This window comes from Oculina patagonica, chromosome 5 (genome assembly GCF_052425735.1).
Source record: "Oculina patagonica isolate OP01 chromosome 5, crgOcupat, whole genome shotgun sequence".
Taxonomy (NCBI): domain Eukaryota; kingdom Metazoa; phylum Cnidaria; class Anthozoa; order Scleractinia; family Oculinidae; genus Oculina; species Oculina patagonica.
Window position 1 is genome coordinate 29,571,825 of NC_135762.1, and position 21,700 is coordinate 29,593,524.

The 21,700-nt window shown below is 38.9% G+C and overlaps 2 protein-coding genes across 3 annotated transcripts in view; both read left to right on the forward strand.

The window, feature by feature from the left end:
* LOC144654277 (uncharacterized) overlaps nucleotides 1-21,700 on the forward strand; it is a 136,366-nt gene that overhangs the window by 16,811 nt on the left and 97,855 nt on the right. The gene's annotated exons all lie outside the window — the stretch shown is intronic.
* Nucleotides 1,745-19,730, forward strand: LOC144654280 (uncharacterized). Of its 2 annotated transcripts, none has more exons than XM_078514373.1 (22): nucleotides 1,745-2,242; nucleotides 2,672-2,778; nucleotides 4,632-4,718; nucleotides 6,000-6,076; nucleotides 7,184-7,343; nucleotides 8,227-8,336; nucleotides 8,708-8,798; nucleotides 9,179-9,430; nucleotides 10,740-10,816; nucleotides 11,795-11,905; nucleotides 12,208-12,322; nucleotides 12,535-13,642; nucleotides 14,059-14,124; nucleotides 14,341-14,413; nucleotides 14,844-14,883; nucleotides 15,072-15,230; nucleotides 16,275-16,367; nucleotides 16,898-16,989; nucleotides 17,360-17,525; nucleotides 17,676-18,591; nucleotides 18,889-19,002; nucleotides 19,390-19,730. In XM_078514373.1, exons 1-22 carry the CDS (start codon nucleotides 1,942-1,944, stop codon nucleotides 19,473-19,475), a joined length of 4,401 nt encoding a protein of 1,466 aa, XP_078370499.1. In that variant the 5' UTR covers nucleotides 1,745-1,941; the 3' UTR covers nucleotides 19,476-19,730. The 2 variants fall into 2 exon arrangements, with proteins under 2 accessions (XP_078370499.1, XP_078370500.1); XM_078514374.1 differs by having other exon boundaries at nucleotides 17,700-18,591.

Here is a 21,700-nt window from a genome sequence, read left to right on the forward strand (position 1 = left end):
GGCCGGCTACCGGCCCTATTCAAGTTCCACTCATATTCTGCCATGTTGGGTCATTCACTACGGGAAATAGATTTCCCCGATTCCAAAACTTAACTCAAAACGCTTGAATGACGAGCCAAAAAATAACTCATTTTCCAAATAAAAGATCGGACTATCCGGAAAATAACAGTACTAGCTCCTCATCAATTAAAGCTTTCTTCGCAAGAGTTACATAATAGGCCATCCCAATAAAATGTTTCGTTTCCCATCGCCCCGTCTCTTGTGATGGTGGGTCGGTCGGTCGGGCAAAAAAAAAAAAAAAAAAAAAAACACTTGAAGGGTTCTGGGTTCCAGAAAAGGCCGGACTGCTAAGTAAGAAAGCCTGATTACAAAGTCAACTCGAAAACGTAGTCTTTTCGTTCGTTATTCCTTTAAATAACGTAGTATCGATGTTTATTAAAGACAAAGACATCACATCATACCAATTGTTGTTAATAAAACAATATCGTGTGCTTGTAAATCGAACTACTTGCTTCTTTGACTAGTCAATCTGGAATTTTTTTTTTTTACTTTTCGAAAAAAAATGGGTCGGTCGGGCGATGGGAAACGAAACATTTTATTGGGATGGCCATAGTCAAAAATAAAATCTTAAAAACACAATTTCGAACTATTCAAAACCAGATTAACGTGCAAAATGTTTCAGATGATGTTTTTTTCGAAAATGAGACCAAGGAACCTTTTGAAATCGAAGACTTTCAAAGCGGTGACATTATGCATGCAGGCCGTGATAAAATTTAATTAAAATAAAATTCAATTGGTATTTAATTATTCAAAGTTTTCATTTTGAAGTGAATTTTTCCATCGAAAGCTTTACCGATCTCGTAAAAAAATTCCATTCAAGCTCGCACCAATACTGTACATTGCCAATGTTTTGCTGACGTCTTGAGAAGTGTCTTACTAACCAAATCTAAAATATATCCAAGCATGTTGTGCAAACATTCTACTCTTTGTGACAGGCAACTTTGACGGCCAACTGTGCGGAAATGAAAATCGACACACTTCTCGCTTAATAAAAAATAGTTTTAAAGTGGAGTCCGCCTCAAAAAATGTACCGCCAGATCACACCGCTATTTGTAGAAACCAGCAAAGCGTCGTTATCTAGTTTGCCACAAAAACATTGCGTGACATGAATGACGTTACCTCTTTCATCTACAAAAATAGCTTCAACTTGTCAAGCAACAAGTACTTTGCCCCTTAATTTTTTTCTCTGTCCTCCCGTCGAAGCAAAGAAGAAAACCTGATTGCAGATAAGCCCAAAAGTCGACCCAGTGTGCCTACAACGATTTTCTGTCAAAACTGACATGAAACCGATTGCGATATTCGTCATCCGTAGCGGTTTTGTAGCAGGCCCAGGCTATCCCCGTCGTTTTTGGCCGACAGGAGACTATCGACCATGACGCCCGGCCCAAAGGGTAAAACACGAATCGGCCACAGTCCCGAGAAAGGTTTTTGGGAGCTCAAGAGCTCCTGTAAATTTTCGGGGATGATTTTTTCAGGCCCGAAATTCTCGGGCGTATTGAGATTCATGAGTGCACGAGAAAGCGTTTTCGGGAGATTTGCGGGTCACTTTTCGGGACCGAACAAGTGGTTTTCGGGAGGTTTTTTTTTAAAAAAAAAAAAAATTAAAAGTTAAAAGTTCACGCCAGGCCGTGTTCGTCGGCTGCTAGAGATCTGGTACTAGCCACTCTGTTGTTGTTCCCAGATCCCATCGTCCGTTACGAGTGACGGTTACAAAATGGCGGACGGAGTGAGTTTTGAATAGATTTCAAATTCTCGAGGCAATTGCCAGGGAAGCTTTCTATAGAGCAGCTTCATTCTTTAATTTTGCTGATGGCTTGAGCGGCAATGTTCAAAAGTTGTACACCTTAGACTAGTTCACCGCTTTTTATCGGTTGGAATGCAATGGCTGCTTCGAATGCAACAGATGTATCGATTGTACCAAGAACTGCTTCTGTGACTTTACCAGTGGAAACGACAACAATCGGTGCCAGCAACGAAGGAAGGGGAAACTTACAAACAGAAATTAACAGTGCTTTAGCTTATCCATATCGTTTAAGCTCGGATTTTCCTGATATTCCTGACATACCCTCGCCTTTGTTGCGACCGCCAACTGCCGGCCAGAAAACTTCGCTTGCCGTGACTTCAGAGTCGAGCGCGCATTTGCCGTTTTCTTCTGCTGCTGGGAATACAATCAGCGGTCATGGTAAGTAGAATAGCTTTGTTAAATTGATTTGAGCGAAATGATTTTGTGGGATCACCATGTCGCAAACTTCAAAATTATATTTTTCATATTGATGGTGAGTTAGTCTTCCTCCCTAATGCAGATTGTAACAGACAAATATACATGCTGTATTATTCTATTATGGGAAATAAAGTCAATTCAATTCAAAAGTTGTCATAAACAAATTTATAATACATCAGATTACATGTAGGAGAAAAGTGTAGGTTTCGTTAAGCCGGAATATTTTACAGGTTGCAGATTGTGATTATTTTTAGAACCATTACACATGGTTAGTATAGGCACCGGATATTTTTCTGAAACTGCACCAGGTCCCAGGCAAGACATCTGTCAACAAAATCATAAAGAATTGTAAATCTTAATGGTAATTTGTTTTCCTTTGGATGTAACCAGTTACACAAAGGCTGGCCAATCCTGCTGGAATTGAAAGTGATAGACGACCAGAAGACCTCGACAGCATGATAAGAAATCAAGTTGGTAGACAAGTGGACAAAGTGTTTGTATGTACAGTTCTTACTGAAAACATTCCTTTTATAAAATAGTACATGTACCTCTACTTCCCTGTAGACTACCCCCTTGTGGTAGTGGGGGAGCTTGCATGCCTCAATGACCTCAATGCGGGGGGGGGGGGGTGGGGGTCTCCCCCTAGCAGGTCTAACCTTGGTGAGCAGGTCAAAAGGTAGAGGCCAGACTAAATGGTAGTCACTGGTCCTTTAGGTTGGGGGTTGGGCGTGTGGCTAATCCCTGCACCCTGTAGAAATACCGTAAAATTCCGGTTATAAGCCCTGGGCTAATACAACTTCGTAAGGGGTTTTGGGTGGGCTTATAAGCGAAGGGGCTTATATCCGGGAGGGCCTTTGAGCGTTTTGAAACGATCCACGGGAGTGTTGAACGAAAAACTTTTTTAAGCGATAAAGCAAGATACACTGTAAGCATGATAAAGCAACATTTAGCCCTGTTCAGTTCTGTCACCCGGCAGAGGGGGGCTTTATATCCGGGGGGGCTTAAAATCGGATGTATTTTTTTGTTTCCAGGTAGATGGGCCTATAACCGGGGGGGCTTATAACCGGAATTTTACGGTATCTGATTATGGAAACCAAAAAGAAGATTGCCAGCCTCAAGTTAGAGTCCTCATGGGCCCGATTAGGATATGTAGTTAACTGTAGTACATGTTCATTGTACCTCTACACAGGGATTAGGAAGGACGTGCGCCATGCGCATATGGCGTATAAAGCTACGAAATGGCGCATTAAAAAAGTACTTACCGGGCCTGTGATGCGCCCAAGCCGCGAAACAGCTAGTAAAATATACACTACTTTGTGAAAAGGATTTTAATGTGTAAAATTTTCAGTTTAATCACGAATAAACAAGCGAAAATCCACCGTGCCTTCGCTCTTTTGGACTCTTTCATTTGCGTTCGCTTTATTTTTGTCCCCAGATCCTCAACCCGGACTTTGCTTGCAAACGAGGCTCTCGCTCAGAGTTCCATGTGCTTTCAGTGTTTTCGTGTTTTCGTGTTTTCGTCTGTATCGTCATTCTAATAGGCCGCTTTGAATTTATTTGCATCTGTTGTTAGCCTCATTTGTTTAAAGTTAACATGCCTCCCAAAAAAATGTTAAAACTGGACAGCTCTTAGAAAAAAATTGTCGACACTTTTCACCACGAGCGCCAAGTCCGCCACAACTGAGCAGAATCGTGATCCTGTAAACAATGACGAAAACGAAGGTCTGGTGAAACGACTCATGATCAAATTTATCTTCCAAGCATTCTAGTTCTGAGGGGCGAAAATTTTAGTTCCAGTTCAGAATCTATAGTTTTATCTCAATGATATTGTTAGTTTTGATGGAATAACGTTAAACCTGTATAATTTCATTTGTGTGAGTTACACAGTACTTATGTAATTTTTATTAGCTATATAAGATCTGTGACTTTGCATTTACACTTTGCTTTAACCAGTGTTAAATACAAGCAATAAAGAATTATGTAACCTTATTATGTAAATTTTTTCTGGCCCATTTATTTTCCCTAATGGCCCAAACTTTTTATAAATGGCCCATAACTTTCCAATGACAGGGGCCACGGGCTCATTTGCCTGTTTTCCTTCCTAATCCCTGTCTACATTAGATTTAAATATGTTATAGTCTTTAAATGCATGTACAGCCTGTATGTCATAAGTTACTGTAGGCTATATATGTTAATGGGATGTTGTTGTTATTTTCTATGACTTTTCAGATTGCTATAATTATTTGTAGACAGTGCTGCATGCAATGTCAGTTGCATACTTAAAATTTTACATAAATTTAAACAGGATTGTCTTAATTAATAATTGTCTATATTCCTTAAACTCAAACAGTCTGGTGCCATCAAAGATCTTCAAGGACACCTGATTTCAAAGGCCAGTGAGGTTGACCAACTAAGAGTTGATCTTGAAAACATGGAGGTACTGTATACATGTACAGTTTATTTTGATTAAAGGGTTAAAAATGACCAGGCTAACTGAGATTACACCTTACATGTATCTGGAAATGTCACACAATGTTAATATTATATATTATGCCCTCCTACATTAATTCTCTACAACTAAACTGACTTGTTACATTGTAGGAGTTTGTTTTCTATCACTTGATCAAAATTGGCAGGTGCCTGTCTGTAATTGGCAACAATAGATGAATATATTGTAAGCTCAGTGTACTATTATACAGTCAACTCTTTCTTAAGGGACACCTCTATAAGACGGACACCTCCATAAGATGGACACCTGGTGATGGTCCCTGCCGTTTTTCAGTCATTTTACTGTAACCAAACTCCCTAAGACGGACACCTCTCTAAGACGGACAACGGACACTTTGAAACCGCCAGTGGACACGCACAAAAAGTTTTTTTAGTGAATGATACTTCGAAACTTGGTATCAGCATATAGCATAGTAAGTCAGCGCCTTTAGAATACCAAACTTACAAAAAACAATCTGCTTTAGTATTCATATTAGTATATGGCACAAAAGAGGTAGTTTTCTACTTACAGTTTTACCGTTTGTAATGAACAAACAAGTCAAATTTCTGATATTTTTTCCCCACTTTATAGGTTTTGCTAAAGTAAGTGACTCATAACAGACGTGTATTCATTGTGCATAGCCGTTTAGGTTTCTCTTCTTAAAATTTCCGGTGTCACATTACCTCAACTCTCTATAAGGCGGACACCTCTCTAAGACGGACAGTTGGGGCCGGTCCCGATAGTGTCCATTTTAGAGAGGGTTGACTGTAGTACGGGTTACAATATAAATTTTTAAACAACTGCAAGCCTGCACTAAGGCCTGGTTCACACTAGTGACATAACAACATGGACGTCAAAAATTACATAAAGAAAATAATATTGCAGGGTGCTCAAAGGCTCTTATGTAAGGAATCTTGGAAGCCCAGCTCTATAAAGCTTTTGTGATAACCAAAGTTATCTAAGTTGCCAAAAGGAAAAAGTAAGTCTCCTCCAGCAACCGGGCCCTGCAAGAGCACAGCCCTGCTTACATGTCCCATTAAGTTAATACGGTTATGTTGTGTTGTTTACACTGGTGATATAAAACTTCAATATGTGATGTTTTTTTGTGTGTGTGTTTGTGTGACCTTGCTGTTGCTAGTGTGAACCAGGACTAAAATGAAATGGTTCGAGTTTGTGTTCTGTGATAAACACTTTTATGAAGTACATGTAATCGAAAAATTAACTTTGCAGCAAAAGGAGAAAGACATGTTTTCTGGTGTTTCATATAAAGCTGGTATTCCAGCCAGGACTGTGTCCTCCAGTCAGTAGTAAGTACAGTTTGTACATACATTGTAGTAGACTTATTTAAGGGACTGTGTACATCTAAGTTAATTTTATGAACATTACTGTTTTATTTTTGCCAAATATTCGCTATGAAACTAAATGTTTTCAAATTCTAAATAACAAAACCATAAGCTTCATTGCAGCCAAATGTGTCTCCCGGGTGTTATAATTTAAAGTTACAAGCAGGCAAGGTTAACTTTGAAAACTGTTCCGCTGGACCATATTTTAAAAACCCATATTGCAATCTTTTTCAATCTTCGTCACTTTTGGCCAGCCATACCTTTTTTGCATTTGGTGTGTTATTTAAGACTAAAGAGGCTATTTTATGTAATAAACGAATTTTAAGGTCATTTCTCTTTAAGTAATATAATAATAATAATAATAATAATAATAATAATAATAATAATAATAATAATAATAATTTAAAATTGTTATTTTAATTAAATTAAAATAACATACAAACATTTACTGAACTGTGTACATAAGTACAGCCTTTTAGCCAGATGAACATCTCTAGAGGCATCCCGCAGAGTGTATCTGTGGACACCCTAGTCTACATATTTTGTGTGTTTATCTTTTTTTATTTTTTTAACATCTTGATTGTCAAATTTCTGGCTTGAGAGATTTTTCAGCAAATAGAAAATCTTGAAATAATCATGTGCTCAAAAGTGCAGAAATACAAAATTACTAGGTGCTTAATTGCATATATTTAAAGGCCCACACATGCCCCCAAACCCCCTCTTGGTAGTGTAAAAAGTTAGGTGCCCAATAATATTATTGAAACTTACTTTTCCGACCTTCTTAAAGGCTGCATTCATTTAACTTTAAATGTAAAATTTGAGTTGGTTTTAATGTGTAGGACAATGTGACTGTATGAAATGGATAATAATACACCCATGTACACGCTTACAGTACACTGCACCTAGAGGAGTTACCTTCTCATCCCAATTGCCAATTATCATTATTACCCCTCCTCCCTCCCCTGCTCCTTCAAAAGGTCTTGTAAGCTACTGTACATGTATGCAAGTTATGTAAAGAAAAATAAAGTATACTCACTGACTCATTGATGACCCTGTAACTTCTCATTCCAGTCCCAGTATTAGCTCTACTTATGGTGGACCTCTTCGACCTGGAGGTCTGGGTACCAGGTCTGTTGGGTACCCCGTTTCAGGGTTTGGGAACATTGGAACAGAGTTTGGTTTTAGAGAATCCAATGCACAGATAGATGATTTAAAAAGAAAGTTAAAAATGGTAACTACACTGTATTTTGTCTGCTGAGTAACATGTAGTAATTGAGCTTCTAGCCATCTTGATTTAGTTTCCCACATTTCCTGTAGCGGCTTTGCGGCTTTGCGAATTTCCTTGTGCTGATTGTGATTGGTGCTATGTGGGTGAAACCGGCCGATGTTTTGAAACCTGCAAAAAAGAACATATCAGGAATGTAAAAACCTGTGCGAATGGCTCAAACATTGCGAAACATGCATGGTCATTCGACCATCGCATAGACTTTGAAAACTCTAGTGTTATTGACAAAGGCTCTTTTCGTATTAGAAAAACTTCGGAAGCTTGGCACACCTCTGCTACTGTACTAAGCATGCTGACAATAACTCAAAGCCCATTCCAAGCCAATATTGTATTCTTTTTAAAAAATAGCCTCTTAATTAGCACATTTTTACTTCGCTTTTGTTTTTCATCATTTTCTTTTTATCACACCTTTCTTGTACACTGTATATATTTTATCCATTTTGTATTCAATTTTTTTTATCCGTCGAAGGCTGTAGAGTGACAGCCGAAAGCTCATTGTTTTTAATATTTTTAGCCAGTGAACGTTTTTTATTGATTATTTTAGTAACAATAGAGCAGTTTGCATTTTTCCCTTTTTTACTATTTTATGCGATTGAAGTTTCCTTCGAAGCCCATTTAAGACTGTAAATTTTGTTTCATTCTTCATTTTAAACTGTCCCTTTTCAAATAAGGAGTACAATCAACATGAGATTTGTGTTGATTGGATAAATGACAACTGCCTTGACCTCTCAAGCAGGAAAAATTTTTGAGAGATTTTAACAAACATAAATATGACAAGTTTTGAGACTAGTAATGATCAGTTTTGGTCTTTTGCCATTTACGTCAACAGACAACAGAGCTTTGTGCAAAGCAAGATGCATATTACAGAGAAGTGGTCAGCGAGCTAGAAAATCGGCTGAAGGAGACTGTTGCAGGAAGGGATCATGTCCTTGCACTCAGGTATGAATGCATGCATTGATTAAAAATGTTTAACTTAAAGCGTATGTGAGTGAAACTGAAAATTACATGTATACTCAGGGTAGCGAAGTGACCTGAAGTAATAATTCATATAGCAGAACTTGACAAAGTCATAAACTAAGACAGTATTTGAAGCACTAAAAATGAAATCCTACACGACTTGTACAGTTTGGTGGTTTAGCTCGTTAATTGATTTTAACAAATATGAAGCATGAAACAGGTCCATTTCTCGACTTGAGACGAAATTTTGCAGTTGTTTTCAAATTCATTCCATTTTGGAAGTTTTCTAGACAAATCCAGGCTTTGTTTATAAGTGTGACCTCGTAACCATGTTTATTGTATCTTATGTTTAGAGAAGACGAAGCTGCGGGTCAGCTACAGCTTATTCATCAGTTGGAGGCTGGACTGAGGAAACAACAGCAGATCATTGATGCAAAGGACGAGGTATATGAAAGCAATTCTTTCTACAGGGATAACGATTACAATACCAGTCAAAACTTAGTTGATATTTTCGCCCCTTGTCATGTGTCTTGTCAAGAGAGGCGACATTCAAGCATTGTTACGCTGTACATGTACAGTACCGCTTAGAAATAAGCGTCCATCGCATACGCAGCTTATACGCACATACGCAGTTCAGTCGAGAAGTTTTTCATACATCTCTCAGTAGCCTCTCACAAGGTGACCGCCTCTGCCTCGTCTGTCGAGAGGGCTACAAATGTAAGTTCTAAGTTCCAAGCTAGAAGAGGACATATGATTGGTCCCATCAAATGTTATACAATGGACATAACTTTCAATATAATCAACTTGTTCTTGTTTTAATAAAGGGCTTAACGTCTATGGAATCCAGTATCAAACAACTCGAAGACGACTTAGCCGGTCACAAGTCGTTCTTGGACAAAATCAGAAGGATAGCCCTGGAGGAGGAAAAGAAAAGATTTCGTTCAGGCCTTGTTACTAGTACACTGGAAAACAATGTTTCTGTGGGTCAGATTGGTGACGCCCTGATTGAAATCCTGCAAAAGTGTCTCTTCGATGATGACAACGAGAAAAAGACACTGCAGTCAAAGTTGGAAAGGGTAAGGACAGGCTTTTTCTATTATTCCGTTGGTAAGATGTAGCAGTCTTAAAGGATATATATGTTATTTGCCGGCCGGGAGGTCCGTATTGGGAAAAACTGTACCCGAGGTCTTGAGTACGGCCCGAGGCCGCAGGCCGAGGGCCGTGCTCAAGACCGAGGGTACAGTTTTTCCCAGTACGGACCGACCTAGGCTGGTAAATAACGTTTTTATATTTTTTCCTACTTAAGTTTGTTTGGATTTAAGAAACCGTGAAAAAATCTGTCACAAAATCTTTTATACGCGCGGATTTGATTTTAATGTCGAGTCCGACTTGATCGACAAGCAAGTGTCAAGCATTAAGCAAGACAAACATTAATTCCGAATAAAATAGCTTCGCTTAAACTGAACTGTACTCAAGAAATGTTCAGCTTAATTTACACTGCAGAAAATCAAGAAAAGAAAACGAAGTCATACTAAAATATAGCACAAATATGCCACAAAACCTAACACTTTTAAATCGATTTCGGCTTCCCGAACAATTCCCTATAAGCTTAAATGTTTTGAAAAGTCTTGATAAAAGCTTTGCAACTTTGCTAAGCCTATTTTTCTGATTCAAAAATACTTTTTGACCGAAAAGCAGTTTAACAAGCTATTAATACACTTGTATTTAACAAATTGATAATCTCTGCGTTGAATCTTATCCTGATAAACAGTGCCAAACTGAATGAAATGCGTAGCGTCTATGTACGGCACAATATTGTGATAATTAATTTGTCCGTTTTTAATCAAAGAATCTCATTTCCTTGAATGATGGTAAATAGTGTTTTGTTTAATCAAAAAGTGACAGATAAACAATGTAGTTTAGCACATAGATAAAGTCTAAAAAACCGATCGCGAATGAATTTGAAAATCATTGCAAGATGAACAAACAACGGCAAACTGCGAACAGTAAACTACAACTCGATTTTGTTGAGAAATAAATACCTCGCCTTTTGAAGAACTTTGAGGCCTTTAATTCCACTGCTTTTTTGTCCTTTAGCATTAACAATGGATGGTGAGGCTATTTTTGTCTTTGGAGAGCTAAACTTTCATGTGTTCGTTAGACTCAAAAGTGCAAAATGATTTCGCGCCGTGAGCGGTCCGTATGCGGGGTCCGGATGAGAAAAACCGGACCGCTGGAGCGCGCGCAATTAGCCAATCAGATTAAAGGATTCAGGATTCCGGACCGCTGAGATGCTTGAGAAAAAAATAATTAATAATACCGCATGCATGTGACAGTAAATTGTTAGTTTTCATACCAGCAATGGTCTCAACATTGGTTATGCAGGTTGAAGCAGAATTCAAGAGCAGTAGAGAACAAACGGATAACAAACAAGAAGAAATGCAAAGAGAACACAAGGCCAGGTAAATGAATGCTAGTCACGACAGCGTGTGAAAATGTCGCCAGTTTGAAAACAAAACAAAACAGAATGCAACGGGTAGTGGGTGTGATGTAGAAAGGTGTTGAGTGTTAGCCTGTTTACATCTTTACCCCCCTTGATAATAAAAGAAGAAATGCAATAAAATGGATTTGTTGTATTTTTCGAGGCTACATGTAAAGTATGTTCAACGCCATGTTTATAGCATGTTCCAGGCGTTCAGTTAGTTAAGGTGCAGGCAGCAACGCAAAAAAATTTCCATTTAAGAGTCCTCGCGTAAATACAGTTTTTCGCGCTACTTATACCTAATCTTACTTTTTTGGTACGCTTCGGCGGCATATCAGGCGAGTTTGGTCGAGCCATGGTTCGTATTTTGGCGAGACGTAGTCTCGCCAAAATACCCATGGCGAGACCAAACGAGCCTGATATGCCGCCGAAGCGTACCAAAAAAGTAAGATTAGGTTTGTACCGTACCAAAATTCAGAATTTATGGAAAAAAATTGGGACCTCCGACTCTATTGTTTCAGTCTGAATGTTTCAGTACTCGTCGGCAAACATCGCGCAATTGGCGAGCGCGCTCAAGTTCAGTTTTGGCGGGAAAGTGTTTTCTCCTTTTACGACTGGTAAACACCAGCTAAATTTAAATTACGAGATTCTGCTTTATTGGTAAAACCTCTTTTCAATTCATTTTACGGTAACACTATTTTACTTCGAAGTGACCATGATATCGTGGCATATCAGGTCAGTGACTTGATATCGCAGGATACCAGGACAGTAGATCGCGCTTCTGATTGGCTACTTGCGAATTTGGGTACGGTAATGCGCACAAACCGAACGCCTGGAATAGCCTATCTTGTTCTTTTTACATGAGCAATCGATACAACTGTAAACAAATGTGGTGTTGATTTACTTTCAAATTAAATTCCATCTTATTCAGTTTTGCATTTCCTTCATTTTTAATTAGGATGTCAAAGTTGGAAAAGGAACATAGCCAAGCGTTGGACTCTTCGTCCAACAAGGGAGCTCTTCTTAGAAAAGAGCTGGAGTCTTTACAACAAGAAACAGACAAGCTCAGGTCAGTGTTGTTTCCAGTACAGTTTGACTTTTTATTCATTCACTTGTCTGGGTAAATGTAATTTGATATTTTTGTTGCTATTTAGTCGTATTACTATATTAGTCTATTTAGTTGCTATTTTAGACTCTTTTTGTAGCTGTTCTATTGTGTTATGCGTTGGTTTAGGCTGTCTGGCCAGCGTACTCGACAGATGTTATTTGACTAACATTAATCTTATATCATCGAGCTGTTAGTTCACTGTGTTTGTATTTTATTATTGTAATTATTGATTTCATTTTATTTATCTTTTTTTTTTTTTCTAGAGAGCAGCACCAAACAGAAATGTCTGCTATGGACGACAAAGTGAAATGTCTCGAGTTAGAGATTGAAAAGACAAAAAAGTCAAGCTATGAAACAACGCTACAATTTGAAACCAAGGTGGGTAATTTTGAAATGTTGCTTCTTGGCTCTTAATTTTATTTTAATCACGCAAAACCAAGGGAATATGATCCTCTTTTGGCAAAACCAGATACACATTCATTCAAAAGCTATTCTGTTAGTCACTAAAATGAAATGAATCGCACTTCTGTTTTAATCCTAGCTGTGCGAGAATTGTTAAAGTTTAATTCTTTTATTGTTTCTCCAATTAGTGCAAAGAACTGGAATACTCTGTTCGTGAATTAACAGCAGAACTTCAAGTTGTAAAAGAAGAAAAACAGAAATTACTAACAGGAGTTTCGCAGGAGCAAGCAAATGTTATTACACTGAATGAAAAACTCAGTACAGCGGAAAAGCTTCGACAAGAAGGAGAGAAAAAGAACGAAGAGCTAAGCAAAGAGTTAACTATTCTAAAGGAAAAGTACAGTGAAGAAGCGAACAGTTTAAGAGCTAATGTAGCAGAAAAAGAAACACTTATAAAAGACATTCGCGAGGAGAGCACAAGACTGCGGGAAACTGAAGTCGAAAAGGCTCTTAATCAGGAGAGAGAGAAAGCAAATGCTCGCCTGGATGGCATTCTAAACGAGCTTACGAAATCAAATCAAAATATTTCGACTTTGAAAGCGGATTTAGAAACCAAAGTACTTGAATTATCCAAACAGCAAGAGGAAAATGTCAAAATGAAAAACGATTTAGAGCTGAGAACTAAGGAAATGAATCTTATAAGGGAAGAGAAGATTCGTTTAGCTGCGGAGCTTGAGAAAACACACGACGAGATTTCTAATTTACGCGGACAAGTCCAAGAATTGACCAATTCCTTAGAAGCAAAATCAAAAAGTTTGCTAGATGCCGAGAACTACATTGAAAAACTTCAAACTCAGCTTAACGAAAGGGAGAAGACAATAGCGAGCTTTCAAGCGCAGGGAACTAATCTGGCAGAAATTCTCGAGAGGAATAGCCAAACAGGAGACTCATTGCAGCGAGAAAGAGAACAGTTGATTCGAACTCTGGAAGAAAGAATCGGCGAAGTCGAGGAAATGAAAGGTCATCGGGAGATTTTAGCTAAAAAACTGAGAGCTAAAGATAAACGAGTAAAGGAATTGGAGGAGGAGAAAACCTCAATGACGAACAGTTTAAAGATCAAACAAGAAGAACTGGACGCTATGATGGAGGATCGAAGTAACATCATGGCGGAGCTAAAATTACGGCAAATTGAAGTGACCAAGTTGAAGGACGAGAATGGCTCGCTGAGTTCGCTTGTTGAAGGGAAACACGGAGAACGTGAGAAAGAGATCACTAAATTGCTCTCTAGACTCAAAGGTAATGCTTTTTCAAATGTCTTTCCAGTACAGTACGCGCAGCTAGAGGTAACGTCCATCGTTTGTAATGTGCCTTAATCTTTCTCAATCTTAACCATTTTAGTCTATCATAGACCTTTGAGCGAAAGGCGCCCCCCCCCCCCCCACCCCTCCCAAAAACAAAAAAACAGAAGCAAAAAACGAGCGGGTAAGGCCATTTTTTTCGTTGGTTGTTTTCACTTTTTGCTCAACGATCTCTGACGGAAAGTAAGAATTGTTCGTTGTCTTTTGTGATTTGGTTTGTAAGTTGTTGGGGTGGTTGTTGTTGGTGTTGCATTATGTCTGTTCTGTGTTTTTTTATTTGATTTTGACATTTCCACGATTTGAAGTCAATTCTCACCGTCTTACTTGCTTTCTATTTCTTCTTTTGTTTTGAAGGTTCAGAACAGGATTTAGCTTTGACACGAAAACTTCTTAAAACAAAAGGAGACATGAGCGGCAAAGGTAAGTCGTTGCTAAATCACATTGTACAACTATTTATTTACCACACTTTTTTCTTTCAAAAATACCAACTTTTGAATATCCTTGTCACGAGGATATTGGTGTTCAGGGAGAACTTCCATTTCTCCTGTACGTCTTAACTGATGTGGAAACATGCATTTTGTTGTCGCACTGGAATCTTCACAAACTAAAGGCTTTTATATTGTACTTGTTTTAAAGCTGTTCGAGTGGCAGGAGCCATGCAACAGGAAGTGACTGCAAAACGCGGGGAACTAGACGCGTTACAAAGCAAGTAAGTTGTAATAGAGAATTAAATGTCAGAGCAGTTTCCTCGTGATATTCTTGTAAGAGTGATTATGTGACTGGTGAGAGATGGGTAGATACATGTAGATACATTGGTTGCTGTTTCTATTTTTTTTTTGTTTCCCGTAGTGACGTGTGTGTTTTTTGTTTGTTTGCGTCTGTTGCATGTAAGTTTAGAATGATTAGTTCAAGAAAACAATTTTTTTCATTCGCTAACTATCAGGGAAAAAAAAATCCTGCGCTTGCTACCGGGTACGTCTTTCGTTCCGAATACAATAACATGCTACATTGTATGTCCGCTATTATGAGCTGTTTTCTCTTTCCGTTTCTTGACTCTGTCACGTCTCACTCAAAATTGCGTTGTCAATTTTTTTTTCTCTGAGTGGTAACGAAACGTCTCTTGATTGTTCTCTTTATAGAATACATTGGTTGACAGAAAGCTTAAATACAGCTTCCAAGGTAGGAACCTTTCAAGACCACAAAATACGAAATTTGACAAAAGTTGCACTTTCCTCTAGCTGTTTTCTTTTCTTTGAGCTCCTTTCATATCGTAGTTGTAATGCTGGACATGTTTTTACCGGGCTTGGAAACTGAATCTGCGATGACTTAGGTATTTTTTTTTTATTTGATTCCTCTGTTGCTTTTAGGACGCGCGCTATTACGAGAGAAGAAGCAGCGAGTTGTCTGAGACGGTAAAGCAAGTGACAGTTGACCGAGACCAGTTGGAGTTTGAGCTGAGAAAGACCCGAGAACAGTACGACGAATACAAAAAGCAGTTTAACCACATGGAACAAGCGCTTGAAAAGGTAAAATTATTGTCACTGTCAATAAGCAGTAAATAGTTAGGAAAGCTCTTTCTAGCTGACTCAAGAAAAATTAGAATAAAAAACAATCATCTATCTGTCACAAAGGAAAGAGACTGAGAAGTGGTTAACAATTTAATCGCCCATCTGATCAGAATTCCGCTGTTAGTCAGATTTGTCCTTTCAAATCAGTCAAAACACAAACATTAACATTGTTATGGTGGATTTGTGGGAAAATTGCGTGGAAAAGGCCCATTTCACATTTACACTGTAAAACCACCGGACCGTTTGGCCAGTTCTGACAAATGGAAAGCGCCCTTTAAATGCGCGTCAGAAGTAAGCAGGTGATAGCGGTAATACCCTTGGTGAAAATATAACCATATATGGTAATGGTATCTACAATAATGCCTGCATGTGTGCCAGATCTCCAACCTTCCTGTAACTACCGTACTGCTTCAAATTTGTGATTTTGCTGATGACACGAAAAAAATGTTCTTACACAAAATGGTTTCCCTCTCAAATATTTTTCGCATAAAAAAATGACTTCTTTCCTTCACGTACACTTCATTCATGTGAATTTCAGTTTGGCCATTCCGTGAAATATACAGTGTACTGATGAATATCTTATATTTTACTGTTTCAGTTGAATTTTTTTTAGTAAAGTAGACCTCGCAAACCACAAAAATCGCAAACAGCGCAAAATAAAACTCCCCAAAAATGGTCTGCAATACAGTATTCGAAAGTCCTGTTGATGTACCGTTTTTTCTCAATTTAACGCCCCCGGCGTTTATTTCAAACTTGTCCTGGTGGACCTGGCGTTTATTTGATTCATGCAGTTTTTTGAGGCTTGTGGTTATTACAAAGCGGTTTTATGCATTATTTTTTTCAGTCATAATATATGTTGCCATTACATTTATAGCTTTTCGTACCTCAAAAAATGCTTGAGGGGGGTATTTACAACTCCATCTTGAAAACCAAGCGTTAATTCGAGACCCGACGTTTTATCGAGAAAATACGGTATTTCAATGCTCGCGTTTGTTTTCTTAGGCTGCACTCAAGCATGCAGACTCGCAAGGTGTTATCGAGAAGATGGAGCAGGAGATGGCCAGACTTAAACTGAAGCACTCGCTTGAAGTGAAGGTATGCTTCCATACACTGCTTTTAAAGCCTTTTAAGTAGGAGCACGTGCCATATATTGTTAAATTGGGTAATAAAACGGTGGAAATTCATCCTGCAGTGAACAGGGGACAAAAAGACCATTTTACAGTTCCGAGAATTGTAACTGAGCCTCTGTATGAAAGTGAGGTTTGGTTTGATCCTGTGATGACAAGGGTTAGAAAGTAGTTAGCATGATAACATGATAATTTACATTTGAAAAAAAAAACAAGGTTTGTACCACAATGAAGTCAACTACAGTCTCTCTTCTGCTCAAAGGCCTTATCACTAAGCACAGAGCTATAACATTTTTTTTTTTTTTTTATATAGTTTACATGCATTAGTATTATCAGAATATTATAATTAACAAATAGGATGCAAGGTTTCTGATTGCTGACAGTTGGTAAAAGACAAAGCCTCAAATCAACTATCAAAATCGATGATGGATACCCACTGACTGGGGAGCTTTTATATTTAAAAAAATATATTAACCATATTTCCTGACTGTTTCCAAGGAACTAGAGCGAACTTCAAAGACTGCTCTTTCTATCAGACCAGAAGCTGCATCGTTGGTTGAGCTATTGACAAAACTAAACACTGGATTTAGGTAAGTGTCGTACACGTGTTTGTTCTGAAACCAGAATTTTTAGTTTTGGTAATGCATTGTGGAGTGCTGTGCAATAGTGTACCTTTACTTGTGTCGTAGCCTGCGTAGCAGGCGCCGTATAGTTTCTAGCGCGCGTATGGGAAAAACGCAAAAGGCGCAAGATTTTTCGTCGCGCGGCCTTCTCACGATCGCGCACTCTTCTAAACGCGCTAAAAAACTACGCAGGCTACTTGTGTCGTCACGCAACGCTTCTTCTCACACAATCCTCTTAGAAGGGTACCAAAATTGTCACATTACCGAAATGTCTATAGAGGTGACGGTTACGGATTAATTTTTCTCCTGTCTTGATTTGTTTGTTTGTTTCTTTTAGATGGCCTCCGCTCACCACTCAAGCGAATTACAACAGTGTTCTGGTGCCTCAGAAGAGCGCTCTTCCTCAACCTTTACAAACGCTTTTCCCTCCGTCCCAAGACTCGCAGCCTGAAGTGACGGAGATGGGGACTGGGCAGCTAACTCAAAGTGGACCGTCCCGGGAGGTAATAGGAGAGTAAACTAGCCGTAGGCTAAGCTTATTTCACGGTAATAAAGTATCTTATCTTATCTATCTTAGGAAGTAGATACGTTGAGTGTAAAAGTCTACAGCCAGCCTTAGCGTTTTACTTGCGTTTTTTTTTTTCATTCTACAGCCAATTGAAATCTCTTCGAAAAAGAACGACGAAGTTACAGAGGACCTAAAGACGTTACTACATGAAGTACGAAGCCTGATCACAAGTTTCCAAGCGCATGTCTCTCAAACTGTGACCCCAGCCAAGACTCCGAGTACTGCGTTTGCGTCACAAGGGCCACCTGCTGAGCGAGCACTGTTAGATGATGGTCCAGTTCACCCAGATGATCCGGACACAAGAACAAACTGTCAGAGAAACGTTGCTCGTGAGGTCGACCCCGGCAAGGGACATTCTGGTCCCATAAGTAATGACGAAAGACACATCGACACAAAACATCGAATTGCAGTCCAGAAGGAGCGCATCTCACGTCCAAAGCCTGTTTTCTCTAGTGAATACAAACATGAATTTGACAGAGACGAAGCTTCATCGGTGACAACTGATCTGAACTCGAGACTAAGCACAAGTTATGAACTAGACGACGTTGGAGATGATGTTAATGACTTTGCCTATCCGTTGCACAGTTCATCTCCGAAGAAGGATAGTGTTGCCAGCAGCGACATGCCCAGTGAACATTTACAACCATTTGATAGGCCTTACTCGCCACTATCTTCATCGATTCATAGCGACCACTCAGATGTCACGTCACTTTTAATCGACCAATCAACGTCCACTGCAGACACTGTTATCTCACGTGATCATTTGAACGCTGCTCGCACTTGGAAGACTTCAAGTGCGTCCTCTGTGACTAGTAGTCAGCCGAGTTCAAGTAGAATGTCTGATATAGCGCCGTTACCAAGGAAACACTCGCGCCCTGTTCCCCAGAACCTGAAAGTCAGTAAACGAGATGGTGATACGGATTCTGCGCGAGTTTCACACGTGTACAGAGACCAGGAGGAACCGACATCAAAGCAATTAAGTCAAAGAACATTTGCAACTGGTAATGTACTGTTGATTGTTTCAGGTTGACTCGGTGATGAAATAGTGTACCAGCATAGTGTCTACGTTTTAAGTAAAAATAAAAAAGGCGAACAAATAATTTTTTTTTTTCATTTCCTGGCCCATCCATTCTTCAAATTCCTGACCCAGTCCTACCCTTTCCCCTTTCGTTCCTTATTCTACCCTACCGAACCGTGCCTTCCATTTAATTTCTTCTTTTTTCTTTTCTGTTTTTTCATCTCTCATTCTCTCTGTTACTACGCATTAAATTATTTTGACAATGAACTTTTATTTGTAGCCAAAGCACCCATGAAGAAAACTTCATCAGCAAGCGAACCTGTTTACAGACGTGCCGAGATGATTTTGCAATCCCTAGCACAAACTGGACAGCAACTAACCAAGAAAAACAGAGGTAACGATAACAACGCCGTGCATGTCGCACAAAGGGGAATTTAAAATAAGATCAAGTTTTGCAAGAGATTCTGTTCTGATTTCAGTTCCAAAGGTTTACGCAAAGATGGAAATTTAAAGTTTTATAAATCTGAATCAGCCAGAGAAGCATTGTATGATCAGAGCACATCACTAGAAAGCAAGTAGTCCAGCGGCCACTTCAATTTAACCTCTTTCGTTCCAGAAAAATTATACCAGTGAATCTTATAAATATATCCCCTTCCTTTTCCTTAATTTATTAGAAAATAAATGTGACCCCCTCCCACCCCTATTTGTGACTATGCCACGTTTTGTCCCTTCAATGCCCCCCATCAGCTAACAGTTCACGTTTTTCGTTTTCCCTCTTCAGAAATAGAACACTTGTTGAAAGAGCAAGATAGACGGATCAAAAAGTGCCGGAAAAATGAAGACAACATACATGCATTGCTTTCATAAATGCTGTACATGGGTGTTGGCACTTCAGTGTTGCCCTCTGTTTTATCATTTCATCTCTGTTTTTTAAACAGCAAGCAAATCGTGTCTTGCTGTCAAGACACTGAGACGTCGAAAAAAAAGGACGGAGCTCGTCGTATTGTCTGTCATACTCTACATTTTGTGCTTTGACTATTCGTCCCATATTTATTTCAGAATTGTATAAACACTCCACAACAAAGAGGAATAAAGCAGTAATTATAATTATTTTTTAAAAAATGCCTATATGTTCTCATTAATCCTTCCCTCCGTTCACTTCGTTCTTCCTTCTCGACGCCTCTCTTCAAGTTGCCCGTGTTGGCACATGTTGAACGAATAAGCGTCACTGTTCTCTTAAGTACCTTCGGTTGAAATCCACTAAATGAATACCTGTCACAAAGTCCTGCAACGTAAATTTTCTTCATAGTTGTAGTTGTTCATTTAACATTGCATGTAAAATTTTCTTATTCTCTTAATATTCGGTCGCTACAGATCAACATTTTTTTTAGAAACAGGCTACTGAAAATCTCCGATCACTATCAAATAACTCCAAAACTAAAACTTCAGACATTATGTGTTTTAACAGTCATTTCAAATACTACAATGAGAAAAGTTTGTAAAATCAAACTGACATTTCTTTGCTAAAACAAGAAGTATAGTAGGTAAAACCTACAATTCACATCTTTTGGATGCATACGCGGAATGCTTATGTCTACTCTTGCATTCATGTCACGTAAGTCATCATTCTGAAATCTAAACATGCTTCAAATTTAACAAAAACCAGAGTACACTATAAACAAAATGAGACAAATTGCAAACGATACAGAACATTCTAACCAAAAAAAAAAAATGAAAAGCATTTATTCGGTAAAAAGTGTCAGCTCTTTACGAGCGTCTCAGTCATATTCAGTAATATCCAAAAGAGGTCTCCTTTGGTCCGTGAGCCATTGAGGGCTCCGAAGCTGACGCAAACATCCAATGATTTGATTGATCAGAAACTGCAGCAACCTAGCCAGCTGAGACAGAATCGCAAAGATAACCAAACCAGACACTAATACTGGGACAAAAGCAAGGGCGCACACCTCAAACCACACTAGAGCGTCCAAATAAGATCGGTAAGGCCCGTCAATAGTGATACCAAATGACATTAGGGTCGCTTTCGTCAGATTTATTTGGGCAATAATCGTTAAAGCGGTAAGAGACAACGTTTCAGCTTTGTTAGCTAGTGGTTCTCGAAATGGTTTCTTCAAAACATGATGAATGGTCATCAGTAAACATGCTGCAGACATTGAAACCATACGTAACATCGAACTTCTTATGAACGAATGGCAAGCGAGGAGAATAAATCTTCGACCGATCAAAACGCTCTCCCAGTAAAGCGTTCCTTTATCTTCATTGTTTGGCGGACGAAAAGGACCATGAAGTACTTCCAAGACATCTTTGTTCACAGACTGAGCTCTGGTAGAATTTTGCCTTGTTTGTTTTTGTATTTTCTTAACAAACCAGTAGACGAGAAATGGCAATGGAAGCATGCAAGCAGCGAGGAACTCTCGTGCAGTAATGGTCGCACTGTAAAGTTTGCAGGATCCGCTGTAAAGAACAATGATAAAGGGAACCACGAACACTATGATATAGGCGAGAAGAACATACTGCCACCACTGCATACATGGAACATTTGCATCGATGAAGAGCCTCTTTGTAGATCCGATCGAGACGCACTCCATTAGCTTCAGAGACGTTTCTGCCAACCGTTCGTAACCTAACAGCAATATTTCCATGACAACGGCCATGTAATGGATGAGGGCTGGTTTTTCTTTTCGCCTTAGCGTGTTGAAGACAGAATGGACGCAATAGATGAGTACAATGTCAATCATTGTCATAAAAACTGCACCAGAAAGGACCAACTGCTTAGTCACCGCTGTCATGCCAACAAATGGGCAACCAATTCCATTGTTTATAGTTCGAACTTGGAAATTAAAAAAGGCAATCACTGTATAAATGAACGGTAATTTTTCAAGGACGCTTTCTATGGAACCAATCATCATTAGTTCGGCAACTTGATAGAAATAGAATGTGATTTTAATATAGCCGTTGTCCGCGCCCGAGAGTTGATGGAAGCCACCCAAATCTTCATTTTCATAGTTCGCGACTTTTTTCCTGAACCATAATATCTGATTTGCAAGAAAACCTAAGATCGGAGGTTTCATCAA

Excerpts from the sequence above, each read along its gene's own strand:
- LOC144654280 (XM_078514373.1), top strand. The coding sequence starts at position 1,942 with ATGGCTGCTTCGAATGCAACAGATGTATCGATTGTACCAAGAACTGCT. Across the intron at positions 14,125-14,340 it reads AGGAGACATGAGCGGCAAAG|CTGTTCGAGTGGCAGGAGCC; the intron begins GTAAGTCGTTGC and ends CTTGTTTTAAAG. Across the intron at positions 16,990-17,359 it reads AAACTAAACACTGGATTTAG|ATGGCCTCCGCTCACCACTC; the intron begins GTAAGTGTCGTA and ends TGTTTCTTTTAG.